Source organism: Sitophilus oryzae, unplaced genomic scaffold, assembly GCF_002938485.1.
Source record: "Sitophilus oryzae breed Bouriz unplaced genomic scaffold, Soryzae_2.0 scaffold_815_pilon_pilon, whole genome shotgun sequence".
NCBI lineage: Eukaryota > Metazoa > Arthropoda > Insecta > Coleoptera > Curculionidae > Sitophilus > Sitophilus oryzae.
In genome coordinates this window covers 5,343,700-5,366,465 of record NW_022147434.1, presented here as the reverse complement: position 1 = coordinate 5,366,465, position 22,766 = coordinate 5,343,700, and the positions used below count along the sequence as shown (strand labels likewise).

The following is a 22,766-nucleotide window of genomic DNA, read 5'->3' as shown; positions in this document are numbered from 1 at the left end:
TTAAAGTTACATAGTTTTTTATGTTTTAATGTTTAAATTCAGACTCATTTCGATGAGTCGATTCATACTATTAGTGTGTGGCAGCTGAAAAAAAAATTCACTAGGAGAATTATTTTTGAGGCTTGTATCATGAAGTTGAAATTATGTTCTTTTCATAGTCATAAGCATAAGTTCAAAATTAAATAGAATTAAATAACCTCACTTATTGACTTTGTTTTACTTAAACATAAATACAATGGTTCTGACATAATTTAACGCAGTTTGACATTTGTTCCCCATTTTCTTGTATATCATTGTATAAAATAAGATTTCCATAGTAAATATTGTAAAAAATTATACCTTTAGGTTTTATTATATTATGTACTTCAATTGGCCCCAGAAAATTAAATGCTTTCATCTAAAAAGAATTAAATGTAGTGGAGTAATTGTAGATAAAACTAATATTTACTTTGAAGTGTGTACAAGACGGGAAGTAAGAGTTTTAAATATTAATTATTGAATTATTTTTTTCATTATTGTGTTTATCTGGGAACAGCGCAATTGAAGAGCAGTTTTGAACGAGAAAGTGTTCAAAGCTTCCGTCGATATGATGTAAATATTAAATGTAATGATCTATGTAAATAGTATTACTAAAATGACTTCATATGAGGCACGAGTTTTGACATAAATATTTATCTAACATTTCGAAGCTGATCTTCAATGGCGAAATTGAAAACTACTGCTGTATTAATCTTGTTTGATCAGGTAATAAGTGATTATTATTAATTAAATCTTGATTTAAGTCTAAATGGTTTTCATATCATCACATTTTATAACAAGTAAACGTAACCAGATTGTTTTTTTTTCTTTGAACGGCTGCACTAAATAGACTTTTAATTATTCTTAAAATAGTAGTCTAATCAGTTGTTTGTATTTTTATAGAGTTAGTAATATATTTTCTTCATTGTGAAGTTAAAAGTAATGTCTTATTTTATATTTATGTAATAATCTATAATGTATGGTTATAAATGTGAAAATAAACTTTTCATTAGACATCCAAGTGATTTTTTTATTTGACCATATTTTTTTATCTTTCAGTTAAGCGACTAGAGAAAGGGATATTAACAAAATCAGTTAGACCGCTAAGGTGTTTTAAATGTAATTTAGATTTTGGTTTACCGCTTAAGTTCTAATTTATTTAATATGTTACATTATTAAATAGTCTGTCCAACAAATCGGGGAATATTTTGACTGATGGTCCTCAAAATGACAAAAAAATACAATTTACCTATGATTTAAAATGATGGACAATTGTTAGTGCTGTAGATCCTTTCGTTGGACAGACTGAAAAGAGCTTAGACTAAAAAGAAGCTGAAATAAAAGTTGCGAACTTAAAAGCCTTGTATTTTAAAGAGGACTTAAGCAAAATATCAAGTGTGTTAAATTTTTAAAAAGTAAGTTAAAATCTTTGAATAAGAAGATTAAAGCCTCGTTCTCAGAACAGCGACACGTCAAAAGAACCAATGAGATTTGTACAAAATTCAAACAGCTGTCAATTTTAAATTTAGTATAGCTCCCATTGGTTGTTTGAAATGTCAAACTGTGTCGCCCGCGACACGACGTTGTTCTGAGAACGAGGCTTAAGGAAGGAGCATAATGCTATCCATGTATTCATGCATGGTGGGCGGAAAAAGGACTCTAGGGTGGGGATCCTTGACAGTTCTGTTTGACGATTCATTTGACACATTTGAATTTGATTTGAAATTTTGTGGATTTGTCAGTCTTTACGGAGCTTATTTTATGTTATTTATTCTACTACTGATAGCTGTATAAAGGTAGTAAATCTAGATGGAAATTGTGGCAGAACTTAAATTAACAGTGACACTATCGCGATTTATCGAAAAAGACTCTAAAATAGTTGTTTGTGTAGCGTACGGTAGATCTCGGCAAAAATGTGTGAAATAATGGAACAACTTTTCGCTAGTAAGTGACTATATAATATACATACCGTAGTAAACCGATTATTTATGAAATTCATTTAAATTAACTAATTATATATTTTTTCTTGCATTTTTGCTTTTATTATGGAGGCTAAGCTTTTATTTACTACTTGTCAAAGAATTTAGATACGTCAATTTGACTTACCTGCTTCAGTAGCGTATCGGATGTTTATGGTTATAAATAATTATTATAACTTATCTATTTTTATTAGAATTATATATTTTTATAACAATTTTAATAACTACCAACATTTATTCACAACGTAAAATAAAAATAAATATTAGTCTACCCCACGTCTATCCTACATTATAGTTTGACATTTTTTAATTAAAATTAGAACGGCACTGATAAACCGGAATTTATAAGTCGGCCATATTTGAGGCCCATCGCGGTGGACCTAAGATTTTTGATATGCTCCTTCCTTAGTCTTCTTATTCAAAGGTTAAAATCTTTGAATAAGAAGACTAAGGAAGGAGCATAATGCTATCCATGTATTCATGCATGGTGGGCGGAAAAAGCGCCAAAAAAGCTCTCTAGGGTGGGGATCCTTGACAGTTCTGTTTGACGATTCATTTGACACATTTGAATTTGATTTGAAATTTTGTGGATTTGTCAGTCTTTACGGAGCTTATTTTATGTTATTTATTATTTATTCTACTACTGATAGTTGCATAAAGGTAGTAAATCTAGATGGAAATTGTGGCAGAACTTAAATTAACAGTGACACTATCGCGATTTATCGAAAAAGACTCTAAAATAGTTGGTTGTGTAGCGTACCGTAGATCTCGGCAAAAATTGAGTGAAATATGGAACAACTTTTCGCTAGTAAGTGACTATATAATATACATACGTGTAGTAAACCGATCATTTATGAAATTCACTTAAATTAACTAAATTATATATTTTTCTTGCATTTTAGCTTTTATTTATTACTTGTCAAAGATTAGATGTCAAAGAATTTAGATACGTTAATTTGACTTACCTGCTTCAGTAGCGTATCGGATGTTTGTGTTAATAAATACTTATTATAACTTATCTATTTTTATTAGAATTATATATTTTTATAACAATTTTAATAACTACCAACATTTATTCACAACGTAAAATAAAACAACAAATTATTGAGTCTACCCCACGTCTACCCTACATCATAGTTTTACATTTTTTAAATAAAATTAGAACGGCACTGATAAACCGGAATTTATAAGTCGGCCATATTTGAGGCCCATCGCGGTGGACCTAAGATTTTTGATATGCTCCTTCCTTAGTCTTCTTATTCAAAGGTTAAAATCTTTGAATAAGAAGACTAAGGAAGGAGCATAATGCTATCCATGTATTCATGCATGGTGGGCGGAAAAAGCGCCATAAAAGCTCTCTAGGGTGGGGATCCTTGACAGTTCTGTTTGACGATTCATTTGACACATTTGAATTTGATTTGAAATTTTGTGGATTTGTCAGTCTTTACGGAGCTTATTTTATGTTATTTATTATTTATTCTACTACTGATAGTTGCATAAAGGTAGTAAATCTAGATGGAAATTGTGACAGAACTTAAATTAACAGTGACACTATCGCGATTTATCGAAAAAGACTCTAAAATAGTTGGTTGTGTAGCGTGCCGTAGATCTCGGCAAAAATTGAGTGAAATAATGGAACAACTTTTCGCTAGTAAGTGACTATATAATATACATACGTGTAGTAAACCGATCATTTATGAAATTCACTTAAATTAACTAAATTATATATTTTTCTTGCATTTTAGCTTTTATTTATTACTTGTCAAAGATTAGATGTCAAAGAATTTAGATACGTTAATTTGACTTACCTGCTTCAGTAGCGTATCGGATGTTTGTGTTAATAAATACTTATTATAACTTATCTATTTTTATTAGAATTATATATTTTTATAACAATTTTAATAACTACCAACATTTATTCACAACGTAAAATAAAACAACAAATTATTGAGTCTACCCCACGTCTACCCTACATCATAGTTTTACATTTTTTAAATAAAATTAGAACGACACTGATAAACCGGAATTTAAGTCGGCCATATTTGAGGCCCATCGCTGTGTACCTAAGATTTTTGATATGCTCCTTCCTTAGTCTTCTTATTCAAAGGTTAAAATAAATAAATTTCAATTATTTAAAAATATACAGGGTGTCCTGTAAAAAACGGATTTTTCTGATTAATTTAAATGAGTATATGTAAACTATTAAACTCGACGTAAAAAGTTCTTTGGAAATGTTCCAAAAGATACTGAAAATTTTTCATGGCAAAAAAGTTGAGCATTTTTTTAAATTTGGCATTTTTCAGAATAATTCAGCATACATAATGGTCTGGGCCCATGCCTCCTCTGTATCCGCCACTGGGTAACACATAATTTTTTAAGTGAACTATTAGAAAAATCAATGAGGAAAATGCATGATTTTAAATAATGGTTTTAAAAAATAGTTTATATAATTACAAATTGAACAAAAAAAAATTGTTGATATCGGTTAAGAAATGCCTCTAATATAAAACAATTAAATACTATTAATTTAAATGGCCGGGCAAACGCTCTCTACCGCGCCTTGCCGCTGTGACGTCACCCGCCGTTCTTCTGGTTGAGTGGAGCCAGACGCGTGTTTATTCTAAACAGTTTGCTTTTAAACGCTGTTGAATCCGAGTCAAAATTTTAGTTATTTGTGTTAATTAATACATAATTAGAAATTAGTGATATTTATAAATAGTAATGGATGAGCGAAAACAGAAAAAAATGGTCCAAGGTCATGAGAAGAGATGAAAAGAAAAACGTTAAATTATCCTCTATTTTTACGATTTATTGTTGTGAAGATCATTTTAATGTAAATTCATATATTTATGTAAATTGTCTTACATAGATATATGAAATTTGAATGTACAGGGTTATTCATTATATTTTGACACCCACATACAGCCTTAACTGCAAGATTTAGAAGAAAACATTAAATAAAAAAGTTGCATGGTTTATATACATATCATATACTCATACATATATATATATATATATATATATATATATATATATATATATATATATATATATATATATATATATATATATATATATATATATATATATATATACTCTCTTTTAAAATTAATTCTAGTTATACAGGGTGTCTCAAAAAAGGTGGTCCAGAAAATTGTAGGTATTTTTCGCTTTTCAACTGTCAATATTTCGTAACATTTGAAGATATATATAGGATATTATACATGAAATATATCTAGAATATCTAGAAATTTCCGAAGAATCCATAAATATATAGGGTGTTTCACTTAAAAAAATAACTTAATTTTGGCGTTTGCTTATGGGACACCTTGTATAATATTTTCATTACTGATAAACAATTTATTTCCTATAATTTCGTAAAAAAACAATCTTTAAAAATAACAAGGGTAAGGGAGTGTCAATATATAAAAAAAAACTTTTTTTTTTCACGCTATACTCTGGAGTTATTTTTCCACGCACTAAACAAATATTTTTGTCTTTTTTCACTTCTACATAACCTACAGCATTATCTCCTTACGTCTCCCTACCTGATCTGAAAAATAAGTTTATAACATTAATATTTATAACTATATAAAAGTTCGTAACAATATACGTACTTATACTTAAATATGCCTCAGTACTGGAAAGAATAAATGTTACATACGTCTCTGTTTTTTCCTCGTAATTCAGCACCAATAAATTGGGAATTTGTATTTATAAAAGCAGCCAACATAAAAGCATCGACTTTTGGCAAGTTATCTGATTGTGCTTTTACAAACCCGGAATCTGCCATTACTTAAAAAATTCTCAGAACACACAACACATACAAATAATAACTGCACAAAAAGCATAAAAAGCTCCTTCAATCAACGCTAAAAGCAACAAAATGTCTTAGTACGCCACCTAAATACGTACATAAACTGAACACGTCTGGCTGCTGCTGGCCATCGCGCGTCGACGAGAACGGCGGGTGACGTCAGACCAATAGAATATCGTTTCAATTCGCGAGGCGTCGTTTGCGTTATCCATAGTATTTTAATGGTCCGTTTTATAAAATTGTGGTACTGCTTTCAAGAAAAAAGTTTTTTTTTGCATTTACACATATTTATTCTAATAAATTGAACAGTTTCTAGCAAAAAATAAAATATATGCATCTTCCTCATTAAAATATAAAACTACACGTGATTAAACGATATATTTCACACAATCTTTATGATGAGTAACCACCTTTTTTGACAAACATTAGGGAACATTGTATATTGTTTTTTTTTATTATGTTTTTAATATGGAGGTAAACCAGAGAAAATGTACAGGGTGGGCCAAATTAGACGCGTTTAAGGGAACCCTTTCCTATATAGGAGATAGACGAAAAACAAATATCGGTGTCTGGGACTCAATTTTTTTCAAAAACATGATGGTGAAAACCGCACATCGATATCTGTTACCGTTTCGGAGTTAAGCGGTGTTTTTCAGAAATGTGCATTTTTAACAAATCGCTGAAACTTTTTTGCTATGGAAAATTTTATACTTTTATAAAAACATTTCCAAAGCACCTTTTTACGTAGAATTTAATGGTTTAAGTATATATTTTTTTAAATTAATAATTTAAGAGTTATCAACAGAAAAAATGATTTTTTATTTGGGACACCCTCTATATTTTTAATTAACTGAAAAGAATTTAAAATTACCTTTCCAAAAATATAGCACACTTGATATTTTGTTATAATCCCCTTCGAAATACAGAATTTTTAAATAAGTTCGCCACTTTTAACTAGTAGAGGCTTTGTACCCCTTATTGATGATATGCCCCTAATGGAATTCGAAAACATATGTTTCCAGCAAGACGAGGCACATAGGGCGAGGAGAATTTAATGGTTCAAGTTTTTTTTTTAATTAATATTTAATAATTATATCAACAGAAAATTTGATTTTTTATATGGGATACCCTGTATATTTTTAATTTATTGAGACGAATTTAAAATTATCTTCGAGCTATAGAGTTTTTAAAAATTCGCCCACTTTCAATAAGTAGGCTTTGAACGGCGCCGCACAATGGGGTGTATTTGACACCGATAGTTGTTCGATTTTTTTTTATGTTATAGACCTTATATAAATTATTGCTATTTTCAATTAAAGAGGAAATAATATGAACAAAATAAAGGATAATTCGTCGATTCTAAAAAAAGTCCACGATCAATGCCACTAATGCCAGTAGTAATATCGCATCTAATACTACAAATGCTACGACTGATCCGCGACCAATGCCCATACCACTAAAGCCGCTACTAATGCCAAATTGTGCTATACTGCTAATGGCACTAATGCGATCACTTTGTACACAATGCCATCGCGGTTTACACCTCGCATTAGTATATCACTGATTTGCGAATTAGAGGAAACCAAGAATGTTTTTCTCATTTTATCAGCAAAGTCGCAAAAAGTCGCAGCATTTTATTTTACTGTATGAAAGCCCAATGTTTAGTAAGTAAAACGTATATGTAGACAATATGCTGAATTCTTCGAAATGCATAACTAAATCTCTAAGTATAATAAAAAAAGTCACAAATTTAATCAAATTTTCTGAACGCCTAACTTTTAGTTGCAAAAAAAATCTTTAGTATAGAGAATATCGAAATAAATAATATGTTTTTGTAGAATACAATACCTGCAGCTTGCTGAGCCAATTTCAATCAAAACAATAATATAAACGTAACAGGAGCACAAGAACAACAACAATTTATAATTTTAAAAATAAATTTAGCCATTTACCTCTTATCTGTGAGAAGTAACAACTTTGACGTTTCGTTGAAACAATGAACTGAAATGAATGAACTGAAATGAATGCAACTAAACACACCCATAGCAACGCCATTCATGGCAGACATGTTTTAACTTATCATTTATCTTTTTTTGGGAAATCTTAAACACATTTGCTTTTTCGAATTTCGATCACCTTTTTCATGCTAATACTCCACCGTGCGCCGGCTGTAAAGCAAAAAAAATCTATAGCTGTGAAAACTGTGAAAACGAAAATAATAAATAAAATATGCAATGAGAGATGCAGAATTTTATAATAATTTAAACTATATTTAACAACATCAACACATTTAAACTATATCTAATAACAATAAAAAATAAATAGGAAACCAAAACATGAGATTTTGTTACAGGTGTTCGACATGTCGACCGTCTTCTGTTATGGACGGACCGTTTTTGAAAATTTCTCGCGGAATTCGCGTTAACTCAGTGGGGTTGAAAGATACCCTCGCCTAACCGCTAAGTACTTCTAATTCTTGTCTATAAATTATATGGGCAATTTAAAAATAAGAACATTTATTCTCTCGCAAAGATAAAAATCCATAGACGCTAAGTCCTGCGGCCTCGACGGCCAACGGCTTTTGGGTCTTTGTTCGAAATTGGCTGCAAAAATTTGCTGATAACTTCAGCTTTCTGAGGCGGCCTTGCTGGAACAATATGTTTTCGAGTTCTATTAGGGGCAGATCATTAATAAGGGGTCCAAAGCCAACTAGTTAAAAGTGGCGAACTTTAACTTTTAAAAATTCTGTATTTCGAAGGGGACTATAACAAAATATAAAGTGTGCTATATTTTTGGAAACGTAATTTTAAGTCCTTTTCAGTTAATTAAAAATATACAGGGTGTCCCATATATAAAATCAAGTTTTTTGTTGATAACTTTAAATTATTTATTAAAAAAAATAAACTTATTTAAACCATTAAATTCTACGTAAAAAGGTGCTGTGGAAATGTTTTCATAAAAATACAAAATTTTCCATAGCAAAAAAGTTACAGCGATTTGTTAAAAACACGGCCGTAATTCCGAAGCGGTAACAGATATCGATGTGTGGTTTTCACCATCACGTTTTTGATAAAAATTGAGCTCCAGACACCGATATTTGTTTTCGTCTATCTCCTATAGAAAAGTCCTTCCCTTTAGAAGCGGCCATGCAATTTGACCCACCCTATACAAATAAGGAAAATTAAAACTTTTTTTTCATTTACTTATATTAAAATAACACGACTTTATTCAATTTGTATATTATGTTTATCTTTATTATAAACGGATAAATTCATAAATATTATTATTGTTATACATTATGTCCCCGGATTGTCTTTACAAGAGGAAAAACTTTTTTATTATTGATATTTTGAGAAAAATTTATTCTTCATAAAAAAAAATTTGCATATTGTAAAATGGTTAATCCCGTTTACTATACTTTTCCAAATTTCCAAATTTTATCGAAAATAAAAAAAAATATGGTTGAATTTTTTAGTCCTAAAAATCAAAACGCGTTTCTATATGGTATTATAATTTCATTTTCAATCTTTGATAGAATTTTAATTATTATAATGTCTCATTTTTTGCTGTTTAGAATGATAAAGAAACCCAAAAAATTATTTAATTCGCTGCTAGGGACAGGGTGATAATGGTTATCGGAAAAGTGATACTTTAACAGCATAGAATAACTAACTAAATTTAACAGACTTTAACAACAGCAAAAAATATGACATTAATCCATAGATAAAAGAAAATAATCTACTATTCATTAATCAAAATTAATAATAACCATATATCCTTTGCATATATCAAAGAATTAAATCTAAATTATATTACCATAGAAACGGGTTTTAATTTTTAGGATTAAGGAAAAATTCAACCCAAGATTCAACCATATCTTCATGTTTTCTTAATTTTCTTTAAAACAGTATGGAAATTTGAAAAAGTATAAACAGGATTAACCATTTTAGAACAAGCAAACATTCTTATCAAGGATGCAATTTTCTCAAAATATCAATAAAAATTTTTTTCCTCTTTTGCAGCTCTTGTAAAGACAATCCAGAGACATACTGTATACATATTCATATATTATTTATTTTCATTAAAAAATTTATTTTATACATTTATTTTAAATTATTCAATATTTAAATTATTTAAGAAATTGTAAAAGTAAACCAATATTGAAACCATTCTGCATATATAAATCATTTTTGATATTTTTCAATTCTTCAGTAGATAGGCTGTTGACATCTAAAAAACATAAGGAGTAATCAAGGATAATAAACTGTGTAATAAACACTTATTTTATTGTTATTACCAATTATCTCCCTTTCTTTTCTATTTACTGTAATATGGAATGATTTTGATCCATCAATATTCTCAACTGTGACCTGAGCTCTAAATATATCTGCCGTTGTCTCTTCAACTGAATTTATATAAATTCTAAAGTTTGTAGCATACTTCTTAACTACCTTCTTTAGTATACTCATAGTATTTTTCAATTCGCTCATTTCAATATTAGAATCTAAAATAAGTATATATCAAATACTCATAGATATAGTACCTGCAATTTATTAACAATTTCCTTAATAGGTATTAAAGGTGTGATAAAATTATTTGTAATAACAGTAGTTGTATCTGGAAAAGTACATAATATATCGAAATAACATATAAGTATATTATGAACTATTATCAAAGTGTATTGATTTACCTTCATCGAGTTTCATTTTAGTTTCAATAAGAGACTGTATAGATTTAGATATTTTGTTTGTATCTCTAACACAACTTCGTTCCTCGCGTATAAGTTCATAATTTTTGGATTTTTGATCTTTAGCAGCAAATATTACATCTTCGAAACTACTAATACAGAGATCTTTAGGATTACTTGTGCTAGTATTACTTTGAGATTTTAAAACTTCATCGTTATTTATTTTAAGTGAATCAAGTTCATTTAAAAATGCAGCTTCTCGATGTGATATGTTTGCAAAATTTGCATTTTCAAATACTAAAATAGAAAATAAAAATGGTATAATTCATATTATAATAAAATGTAGATTTTTCTTAAGTAAACAGGTACTTTTAAATAATACATACAGTTACTCATATCCTACAACTATCTCAGCATCAACTTCCTACAGAAATTTATTTTTTAATCAATAAATCTCGATAATTTGGATAAAATTATAAATTTAAACGGTAACTGGATTTTAGGTTAGGAAAATTTAAAAATCTTAATTTTAATGCGTGTATAATAGGCTGCATAAATATAGGTGCAAAGCATAGGAAGCTGTATGGAATAAAAAATATAAAATGAGAAACTAATACCCTTAATAAAATATAAATTAAAAAACCGAGTTGCTAGACAAAAAATGAATTATTTTTTCAAAGTATGTAATATTCTGCAATTAAAATTTTTGATTCGTATAAAAATATTTCATATTTTATTTAGAGCATGAACATTGATGTATATTTAGTTGCCTGGGCTATCTAACAGATATTTTATAACTATACTTAAATATACTAAATTGTTTACATTATAATTGACTTGTTTTAATTCAAATTAATTAAATTAATGTTTCTAAAGTAAAAAGGCAAATCAAATAAAGGAAAAAGGCAGTTATTGAATTATTGATTTCGACAGTTAACCTTCTTTCTACCAGTTCCACCAAAAACAACAAACAAAACAGAAAATATTTCAAACAGTTCATGTCGAGATGGCGTCGAGTGTGGTTCTTGTGTTGTGACGTTCTGTAATAGAAAAATTGAAAGTTCAAAATATCGCGGTGTATTATTTTATTTATTACGTTAACTTTGTTTATATAAATTGTTCGGCAATTGAACTAGAGTTGGACGTTAATTTTGGTGCTATTTTTTAACCATAGGTAAGTGATGAATGAGATCTTTTCCAATAAAAACAATCTAGGTAGATGTTAAATCTTTTTTTGCATGTTTTTCTTTAATATTATTTAAATATGCTTTTTTATTATTAATTTTCATACATCTCGGGATGATAGACTTGAGTTCTTGATACTTTTTAATTTATTTATTATGATTTAATTACTTATAGGTAGGTACATAATATAATTTGTTTTTATAAAAGGAATTCCTAATAAAAACAGGTTTTTTCGGTATCAAAATAGTTATGCAGAAAAACATTACCATGAAACATACAAGAAGTTATTGTTATTATTATGTACGAAATTAAATAGCTATAGGTAAGTACTTGATTTACAGAATAAAAGTCAGTGATTACTTAAATTAGGGAAGACATTCTTGACTTCTAAATACTTATAGGAGAGTATGTAAAAAATACTGCTTTAATTTTATTGTAATCCTTAAAGCATGTCCATTTTCTAGGAATTTTAAAGTAATCAATTTAATCTGTTGAGAATACCATGGTCCCAAATCCCAAATACCGTATGATCGAAAAATAACGGCGTTTAGTTGGCTTGGAAGTGACGATCACTGACATTCCACATATAATTTTACATAAAAAATTATATATAATATTAGTATGTGCACTACCTAAGTATGTGCGCATATTTGAAGTGAAACTTCTTACTCCGTCTGTCTGTCTGTCCGTCCGTCTATCCGTTTGAAGACTCTATTCGGGACCCTTATCTTATCCACGTGCCTAGTTTGGTTCCAATTGACCTAAGCCCTCAACCTCAACCCCTTTATGATATTCCCAATGGGTCATATTTTCGCATGGAACATTGGCTGTATCTCAATAATTATACCTTATTGATTTTATATTGAATTAAAAAATTTCCCAATGCTAAATACTAGAATTAATAAATATTTAGAATTTATAAATGTCTCTCCTCAAAAGTTGAAAAAATTGAGATACGAAGAAGGTTCACAGTTCAAAAATAGCTACAAAGCTACAATACTCCGAATGACGTAAATAATTTGTGTATAAATTTCGACAAAATAAATATGAAATATACAGGGTGTCGCAGAAATAAGTGCAGATATTTAAAGGCGTGGTACTTAGATCTGATCAAACGAAACATCTTTTGCCTTTACCATTTTTAAAATAAATTAATATTAACCGAGTTATTTAACTTTGAAAATTAAAAAAAATAATGGCAACATTTTGAGCGTCGCCGCCACCAATCGATAATCAGTTACAAATTACCTCCCAATATAGGAACATATAAAATAAAAGTGAACTGTTATAAATTTAAATAAAGTCCATAAACTAATATCGATTTTGAAAATAGCTACTAACTGTCACTAGCAAACTGCCATTGCGAAACCAGCCATCTTGATTGCTATTTTATTAAAAGATCGCTTTTTATTCCAAATCTGAGCCAGATAGATATAGGAAACCCTAATATAGTTTGAAAAAGCATTTCAATCTGCTTCGACTTCTTTTAAAAAATGCATAGTGTTTTATTTGAAATAACGAAGTTTTTATGTAAAATAAAGATTTAACATAGACCAGCAATTTTTGATACTCCTGTATACATTTAAAGAAGCAATCATTTTTTTAGTAAAGTTTATTTCTCTGGCTTCAGAGTGAGCACAAGAATTAACCCTGAAAAGTAATGTACAGGGTGTTGACTATTTTTTTTAATTATAGCATGCATATTTAAATATATTTAAATATCTCAAAAGCCAAAGCTATAAAACAACAAACAACAAACATATTAAACCCTTATAATAAATACTTTATTTTATGCTCAAGAATCCAAAAATGAAATAAAATGGGTGTTCTATAAGAAAAAATATAAATTTTATATGGATCTTAGTTCTGACACACCACACACCCTGTACAGGGTGGATCAAATTCGACGCTTTTAAATGGAAACACCCTTTTCTGTAGCAGATAAACGAAAACTAATATCGGTGTCTGGAGCTCAATTTTCATCAAAAACATGATGGTGAAAACCGCACATCGATATCTGTTACCGTTTAGGAGTTACGGGATGTTTTTCAAAAATGTGCATTTTTAACAATTCGCTGTAACTTTTTTGCTATGCAAAAATTTTGCATTTCTATGAAAACATTTCCAAAGCACCTTTATACGTAGAATTTAATGGTATAAGTATATTTTTTTTAAAAATTAATAATTTAAGAGTTATCAACAGAAAAATTGATTTTTTATTTGGGACACCCTCTATATTTTTAAATAACCGAAAAGAATTTAAAATTACCTTTCCAAAAATATAGCACACTTGATATTTTGTTATATTCCCCTTCGAAATACAGAATTTTTAAAAGTTCGCCACTTTTAACTAGTAGGCTTTGGACCCCTTATTGATGATATGCCCTTAATGGAACTCGAAAACATATTTTTCCAGCAAGAAGAGGCACCGCCTCAGAACGCCGAAGTTATCAGCAAATTTTTGCAGGCAATTTCAAGAATAATTGAATAACTAACCATGATCCCAGCCGATGGGCGTCGAGGCCACCTGACTTAGTGCCCATGGATCTAATTGTATGGATATATTTGCGGAAGAATAAAGGTTCCTTATTCTTCCGTATAATCTAGACAAGAATTAGAAATACTTAGAAGTTATGAGAGGGTATCTTTCGCCCCCACTGAGTTAATGAATTCCGCGAGAAATGTTCAGAAACGGCCCCGTCTGTCCATAACAGAAGATGGTTGATATAACAGAAGACGGTCGAACACCTGCAGCAAAATCTCATGTCTTGGTTTGCTATTTATTTTTATTGTTATCAGATATAGTTTAAATATGTTGATGTTGGTTAAATATATTTTAAATTGTTATAAAATTCTGCATCTCTCATAGCAAATATTATTTTCGTTTTAATTGATGCTCACAGCTAGAATTTTTTTGGATTACAGCTGGTGCCATTCAAAGCCTACTTACTTATTTAAAGCGGGCGAATTTTTGTATACTCTATATCTCGAAGAGGAATCGAGCAAAATATCAAGTGTGTTATATTTTTGGAAAGGTAATTTTAAATTCTTTTCTATAAATTAAAGATATACAGGGTGTCTCATATAAAAAATCAACTTTTCTGTTGATAATTCTGAAGTTATTAATTTTAAAAAAATTATACTTAAACCATTAAATTCTACGTAAAAAGGTGCTTTGGAAATGTTTTCATAAAAATACAAAATTTTCCATAGCAAAAAAGTTACAGCGATTTGTTAAAAATGCATATTTTTGAAAAACACTCCGTAACTCCAAAACGGTAACAGATATCGATATGCGGTTTTCACCATCATGTTTTTGACAAAAATTGAGCTCCAGACACCGATATTAGTTTTTGTCTATCTTCTATAGAAAAGGGTGTTTCCATTTAAAAGCGTCGAATTTGACCCACCCTGTACATTTGAAAATAATTTTAAATTATGTACATTGCCTCTCTACATATACCCATAAAGCATTTTGTTTCTACATCTTTCCGTTTTCGTATAATCAACCGAGGCGAATGATGTGCACAAAAAGTGGCACTAAAAAGTTTTTTAGAATTTCCCGGAAAATGTCAAGACAAATTTAAAATTTTCAACAATTTTTTTTCGCAAAAAACCTCATAGGCATGTTTCTGGAGTCGAAATATACTACCACTAAAATATCTGCACTTATTTCTGAGATACCCTGTATACAAAGCTCCTACTAATTACTAATGATTCTACAGAAATGAGTATCTAACTTACCTACAATAAATGACTATTAGTGGATGAAAACTATTATGGCCGAACAAATAGCTTATTAAGAATACCCCGTTCTTTATGATATAATTTGACACTTTTTGGTCTTATTCCAAAATCATTTTGATCCAGACGTGTTTGTCCCGTACTTTTAATTGTATTTGTGTAGGTACGTATCGTAGACGTAGATTAAAGCCGGTTTACACTAACAATCAATAGAACTGAATTATACTGCTGTTTACTAGTTTACTGGTTTCATTAAATAATGTTAATCCTGCCGAATATTGCAATTTTTGTGAATATGAGCAGTTATAATAAAAAACAAAATAAAAACACTAAATCACCACAATACACCAAAACACTTTTACTTTTACACTGGACGCGCGTTTCGCTAACCATGGTTAGCCGTCCAGTGTAAAAGTAAAAGTGTTTTGGTGTATTGTGGTGATTTAGTGTTTTTATTTTGCTGTGTAACACCAAAGGTTCCAACCCTCAACTGTAATCAGTTATAATACTTATAATACTATAAGAGACTTGCAGACATTTGAAATAAATATAATTACCTACCTTATAAGAGCTTGTTATGAACTGAGTGTATGTTATATACACTCACCAGCAGAAAAAACAGGCATCTTAAAATGTTGAGGTATTTTAAAGTTTTATACAGGGTGGGTCAAATTGCATTCCCGGAACTTCGGCAGCATATTCTGCAGATAAAAATAAGTAAAAAAGTTCGTATGAATGTACGTATGTCCTAAAGTGCTTCGTTTCGGAGATACAGGGTGTGGAAGTTTCATTTTTATTTCGGGTTTTTCCAAATAATTTCTGAACTCACATCGATATTTAGATGAAAATTGATGTCTGGGTGGTTTTGGGCATGAGAAATTTGATTGCGATGTCAGGGGGCGCCACCTACATGATTTTATATTGATTTTGAAAAGTCATAACTTTTTGTCCATACCTGTATAAAACTACTGAGGGAAAAAATAAGTATTTCCGTAATTTTTTACGTAAAAAATTGCTACGAGCAACCATTTTCAAGTTATCTGGAATGGACATTACTAATACATGGCATTATTGACAAAAAATAAACATGTTGACTAGATAGTTATTAAGTTATTTGACTGAAATCAAAAATCAAAGTTCTCACCTATCAATCATATGAGAAAACACAAAATGTTGTTATTTTGGTGAAAGTTTGGAACACCCTGTGGAATATGTTAAAAAAACAAGGAATTTGGAAGTAATTTTATCATTTAGGTGCATTTTTTCTCGATAGTTTATTTTTTGGTTCATCTCAATAGCTTTATTTTTTTTGTAGATATTCGCTTTTGAAAAAGTTCACCCCAGACTTTGCTAAAAAAATGGATAAATTAGCGAGTTTCCCACATTATCTGTGCTCCAGATAAAGAACATAAACTTTATCGCAAAGCCTACACCAAGTATCATAAATTATGCGGTAATCTTGGCATCAAATAGTCGAAGCCCTCGATGTATATAAGGCCGCTATCATTATCCCCTTAGCATCCTACTATACTTATTCGCAAAAATAAATCGATGGTTCTCTTGCTCACGCCTACCACTAACGTCAGCTTCAGGTCTATATCCATTTCCCTCCACAGTCCAATCTTAGTATTTTCTTACGATATGTTGTCGTAAAAGTTAATAAGGTGATTTCTTTGAATGTGGTAGACGATGATTCAGTATTGAAATTAAAAGAATTTCGGATTTTTATTTGCTGACGTTCCTTTTACATATGGAATAGTCAAGAGTGAGAGAGCATCCTCCTCAGGTCGATGAAGCAATGAGTCAGTTTTATAATTTGATATAATTTTGTTAAGGGACGTCTCAGAGTAACCATTCTGAAGCAAATCCGTTTTAACATTACTTAATTCAACATTTAGAGCTTGAACGCACTGATGGCCAGGTCGCACAGTGTTTTATGACATAGGGTCTACGGGACAAAAATAATTTATTTTGCTATACTGCCGGTATAATAATACTATAACTCTATATTTGTCAGTCATATTCAAGGGTATCTATACACATAACTCATATTTAAAAAATACAATATTCTTAGCAAAAATTTAACTCATAATCAATTTTTGTATGAGTCAATTAATAAAAGAATTCTGCCCACGCAATAATTGATCGTATTAATGTTTTATAGTGGTTTCTTACTTTTTATTCACTGAACTGAAATCAACTTAATACTACATCTATGTATACTTAACACTAAATAGTTTATTCATTTTGCTATTTATTGTATGTTTTTCTGATCGAATCAGTTCCGCTGTTTCTTTCATAAATAAAAAATTGATGGGTCTAGAAAAAAGAGTAGAAGGTCGCAGATTAAACCAAATAATGTTACCACTTAATGCGTCAACTAATCTTAACGGTACAAGAGCCATAAAAAACATATACTCAACGAAACTTGTATTATTCTCAGGAGAAATATTTTGTTTATAACGACTGTGTCCCCCGCTGCCGTCAAATCCCCACTTACACAGTAATTTCAAATATTTACTGTTTCCAATATTACAGATGTTTAAAATACTACTAACTGTTTTCTCAAGCAACTCTTGAATATCAACTTGAGCTGATACATCATCAACTTGTATCTTCTTTGGAAAATACTGTTTTTTTTAAGATCTGTTATTACGGTCATGAACAGCGTTCACCACAGTTCTTAAAATATTGTCTTTCCGAACAGTTCAATTTAAATCAAAATACAATCTTAGAGTCTGTTGAGGAGATAAAGATGTTTTTTGAGGTACTGCTAATTTAGAAGAATTTGAAATCTAAGCTCACTGAGCTGATCTTTCAACAACAAAGCATAATTCTTGAGTTGAATGTTGAGATACCAGTTCCTTTACCTTTCGTTTTTTGATTTCAATGACAAAGACTGAAAAGGTTTTTTGGTCCTACTTCTGGTTCTCTCAAGTTGATCAGCTGGTCCAGAATTTCGGCTAACATTAGGTAACATTATCCTGGTGTTCAGCCAAGTTTTATTATTTTCCACAAAACGCGAGCGAGTTCTATTGCTTTCGCTGCTTCCCTTCCACTTTACGGCCATTTTTAAACAAAAATATTTACTTGTCTGCTGAATGAGTTTCTTTAAATTCGTGTCTTCACCATTGGGTATTAAAAGGTTTCTCAATTTTTCGACAGCACGCTTTATTTTTACATTACTTGGGCTTGCAAACCATTCCCCAAATAAGACCGAATTTTTTACATGAATCTTCCTTCCTAAAAAAAATTAAGAAAAAAGGTGAGGGCAAGTTGGGGCAAATTTGTATTACGGTTTCGAAAACTACATACTTTAAAGATTATTATCAGCCAAAAATCCCGAGGGGGTTTTTGGGGGTATTTTTGAAAAGTTGTAATGAAATTAAAACGATATATTGTTTTTGCATTTTAACAAGTAAAATTCTAGATACATAAATATATATGTATAGAACATAGTTTTTATATGAAAATATTGAAACTATAAAGTACATACCTTGGATAATATTATCCATTAGCTACACAATTATATTGTTACGTTTTTCGTCGGTTCCGTGTGGATAGAAAGTCACAATTTATTTAAACACTATTTATTTAACACTAATTATCAAAAACAATAACGATAAAAGACTTATAGAACTATTTACAAACGATATATAACTAAGAATTTATTTTGAATTTTAGCGCGTCAACTGCACTGGTATATTTATAACTGCCCTCTGTAGGCCACAGCTGCCGGCTTTTATACCGACAGGTAAAGAACTCTAGAATAGTCCATAGATCGTTAGGTGCGTAGAGAAGGTTTTCGAATGTTCTCGTATGTACTAGTCCATTCCAGTGGGACTCGATTCTTCTCGAACAAATGAATCATTACGGTGTCTATTCTTTAATGCGATGTTAAGGTCATCTGAGGGCGGGACATATAGTTAGGTTAGGTCAAGTTCACACGGGTCCGCAACAATATTCACAAATTTACCTGTCACAAAACAACGTCAAAATATAGAAATGACAGAGATGATATGGCGATCAGAAGCCGATCCGAATATCACTTGTTTTCACAGCCTACTTATAACTAAAATATTCTATTGGTGAAGTTTTACGTTTACATTTCCTTCTGATGACCCAATAAGTTATCATAATAAATAAAAATATTATCAACATTGATAAGTAATTTTTTTTATTTTTGTCCATTAGACAAAACACTGTGGGTCGCAGCGGCCAGCCAACGACCACCAATCAAATGAGACAACGCGCACTAACGTCCACGCTTGGTCGCTGCGACACGTAATATCATTAAATCAAATGATACAATAACGCGCACTAGCGTCCTGACCGTTGGCTTGTCGCATGTCGTTGCGATCTGGCAGCTCATATTGCTTGGTCACTGCATATATGGTGTTTGCTAGATGACATAAAGTTTTAACTACTCCTTTCTTAGTGGCTTCAGAATGGTTTGACTGAAAACTTAAATATCGTCCCGTGTGTGTGTGGGTTGCCGAAAAGATGAGACGAATAGCCAAAAAATACGGCATTAAAACTGAGTCTTCTAATCCGGATCGACTCTAAGAAGCGTCTTAACAAAAACAAAGCCGGAATCATTAAAACAAGAGAAAGAGTGCATCTACCAGGTACCTTGTAAATGCGGGAATTGTATATTGGAGGGACTAAAAGTCCTCTAAATGTACGACTTGTACAAAAAGACGAAATAATGGACTTGGGTATTGCGGACCATGTTTGGTCAAAACAGCACAACGTAAAGCCGTCGGAAGTTCGTATTGTCCAGGGAACCTCATTGGAGAAAGCGTACTACTGATAAAAGGCACCAATACAGGCATTCTAAGTGGACAACTTCACGGTTGACTGCACCCATTGGTTCACGGGTGGAATACCTGGCTGTAGTATAAAAGCTCTGTAGTTTTAGGAATTACATTAGATTACACATGAAAAGACATTCTAATAAATAACACAAGACTGGAAATAGGAGAAGAATATATTTGGGACAACTAATGTACAGCTCGGGATCGCTAGTACCAGAAATCAACGAATAAGAATAAGTTAGCATGGAGTACTTATATGGAAGAAACTCAATCATATTCAAACCTAGAATGCCACTCTATCTAAAAAAGAAAACATTCGACCAATGTGTACTACCAGTCACAACCTATGTATATGCGAAATCTGGACACTTAAAGCGGACATCATAAGGAAACTGCAGGTCGCACAACGCCCAACCAAGAGGGACCGTTAAAGCGGATACGACAAAAGACCCAGGTAATAGATGTCATCTACAGAGTCAAATCGATACTATAAAACTCATAGCCATCTGGAAAGCTTTGAGAGAAAAAGGAATACCCGAAAAAATAATCCGCATGATTAAAATGCTTTATCATGATGCTACAAGCTGTGTATTACATAAAGGTTAAGTGGCGGAGAAAATTTCTATTGCAGTAGGTGTAAAACAGGGCTGTATACTTTCGCCGCTACTCTTTAACATCGTTCTGGATGTAGCACTAAATAGAGCATTTAAAGAACCACTAGGGATACAATGGGGACTCTTAAGCAGGCTAGAAGACCTGGATTACGCAGAGGATCTATGTATCTTTTCCCATTCACATTCGGATATGTCTCAAAAACTTCTTAGACTCCAAGAGGAAGCTAATAATGTCGGTCTTCAAATCAACGTGGCGAAAACCAAAGAAATGAGGTCAAATACTCCCAACAACCAAGATCTATACCTCTCCAACCGAGCCATCGAAAGAGTTGATGAATTTCAGTACCTGGGAAGTATGGTTCACAGCGATGGGGGCACAGAGAAAGATACAGAGGAGAGGAAAGGATTTTGAAGGCCCAAAGAGCTTTTGGCATGCTTACACCTGTGTGGAACTCCTCTATATATATAGCAAAAAAACTAAAGTCCAGCTCTTCAATAGCAATGTCAAATCTATTTTGCTTTATGGACGCGAAACATGGAAGGTTACGTGTGGTCTCATGGATCGCCTACAGGTGTTTGTTAACAAGTGTCTTCGAAGAATATTGAGAATTTTCTAGCCCAATCAAATTAACAACGAAGAACTGTGGAGAAGAACATCACAAAATCGAATAGATATCGAAATTAAGAAAAGAAAGTGGGGCTGGATTGGGCACATTTTGCGCAGACCCCACAGAGATATCGCTAGACAGGCACTTGAATGGAATCCACAGGGAAGACGTGCCAGGTGAAGACCAAGGAATACCTGGAGAAGAACAGTAATCTCTGAAGCCCAAGAGGTCGGGAAAACATGGGGAGAGATCAAACAGACAGCTCAGAATAGGATCAGATGGAAACATCTCTTAGAAGCCCTATATCCCACGAAGGGATGACGGGAACATATATATACAGAGTAAAATCCCTCAAATGGTAATGGGCAGAACACCTGGCAAGAAGAACATACAATAGATGGGCCACATAAATTACAGCATGGTACTCACGAGGAATTAAGAGACTTAGAGGAAGACCGAACCTAAGATGGGACCGTGATATTAGGGAATTAGCAGGGATAACTTGAACCCACATAGCTAACAATAGACAACAATGGGCGCAACTACAACGACAGTATGTGAGGGAGGCTACACCATAAAAGCTAGGTTGACACGGGTAGTGAAGCACGCTCGTGTCTGAGTCTCTTTCGTGAGCTACGAAAGTACCAAAAAGCCATTCGTGAAAAACGAAAATCGTCTAGCGATCGTAGGCTGTTTACACACGAGTAGTGAACCACGATCGTGGCCCACACTTTCGTGGACCACGCCTCATGTCAACAGTAGATTCGTGAAAGAAGAATCGGAACGAATCAATACGAAAGACGCCACGATCGTGAATAAGCAAATCATTTAGCGAACTCCGAGCGGTCGTCAACTACCGAGCGCTCGTGATCGGACTTCGCCTTTCCATCCACACATGCGGGTTCTGATAGCAACAACATAGAGACGAGCGCTCGTTCTCGTCGCTGAACGAATCGCCGAACTCCGACTTCCCCATCCACACGCATAGGAAATCGGCGAAGCCCCGATCGGAGATCGCCAAATGCCGCATGTGCGGTTGCGGCAAGTCGCAGAGGAAGTTGAGGTAAAAAAGGCATATTTTGCACTATTCTCGCACTAGAAAATATTGATCGACTTTATAACGACATTATCTTGGTTGCAAAAAAAAGTTCAAATGTTTAATTGTTAAACTGTATATTGAATTGTAATACCATAATTAAAATAAGTATAAATTCAATTTTTATATACAGCAATGGCTCGCAAGTAAATTAGAAATGTCTGTTGAAAAGACGTAAATTAGTAAATATTGGTAACTCTG

General features: G+C 31.7%; 2 protein-coding genes across 2 annotated transcripts in view; one reads left to right on the top strand and one right to left on the bottom strand.

Annotated features, from left to right (window-relative positions):
• Positions 1 to 9,881: 9,881 nt before the first annotated feature.
• Positions 9,882 to 11,010, bottom strand: LOC115889500. Its single transcript, XM_030909508.1, has 4 exons — positions 10,888 to 11,010; positions 10,505 to 10,798; positions 10,112 to 10,318; positions 9,882 to 10,044 (listed from the first exon to the last, which is right to left on the bottom strand). The coding sequence occupies exons 1-4, from the start codon at positions 10,895 to 10,897 to the stop codon at positions 9,944 to 9,946; spliced, it is 612 nt and encodes a 203-aa protein (XP_030765368.1). The 5' UTR covers positions 10,898 to 11,010; the 3' UTR covers positions 9,882 to 9,943.
• Positions 11,011 to 11,463: 453 nt separating this feature from the next.
• LOC115889602 (alpha-mannosidase 2) overlaps positions 11,464 to 22,766 on the top strand; it is a 263,054-nt gene continuing 251,751 nt past the window's right edge. Inside the window, exon 1 of the mRNA XM_030909653.1 lies at positions 11,464 to 11,675. The gene's annotated coding sequence lies outside the window, so the exon portion shown is untranslated. The remainder of the gene's footprint in view (positions 11,676 to 22,766) is intronic.

What these genes read in the sequence shown, in the direction of transcription:
- LOC115889500 (XM_030909508.1), bottom strand. An exon ending in TAAAATGAAACTCGATGAAG is followed by an intron (nt 10,319 to 10,504) that starts GTAAATCAATAC and finishes TACTTATTTTAG; the next exon opens with ATTCTAATATTGAAATGAGC. An exon ending in AAAAGAAAGGGAGATAATTG is followed by an intron (nt 10,045 to 10,111) that starts GTAATAACAATA and finishes TATGTTTTTTAG; the next exon opens with ATGTCAACAGCCTATCTACT.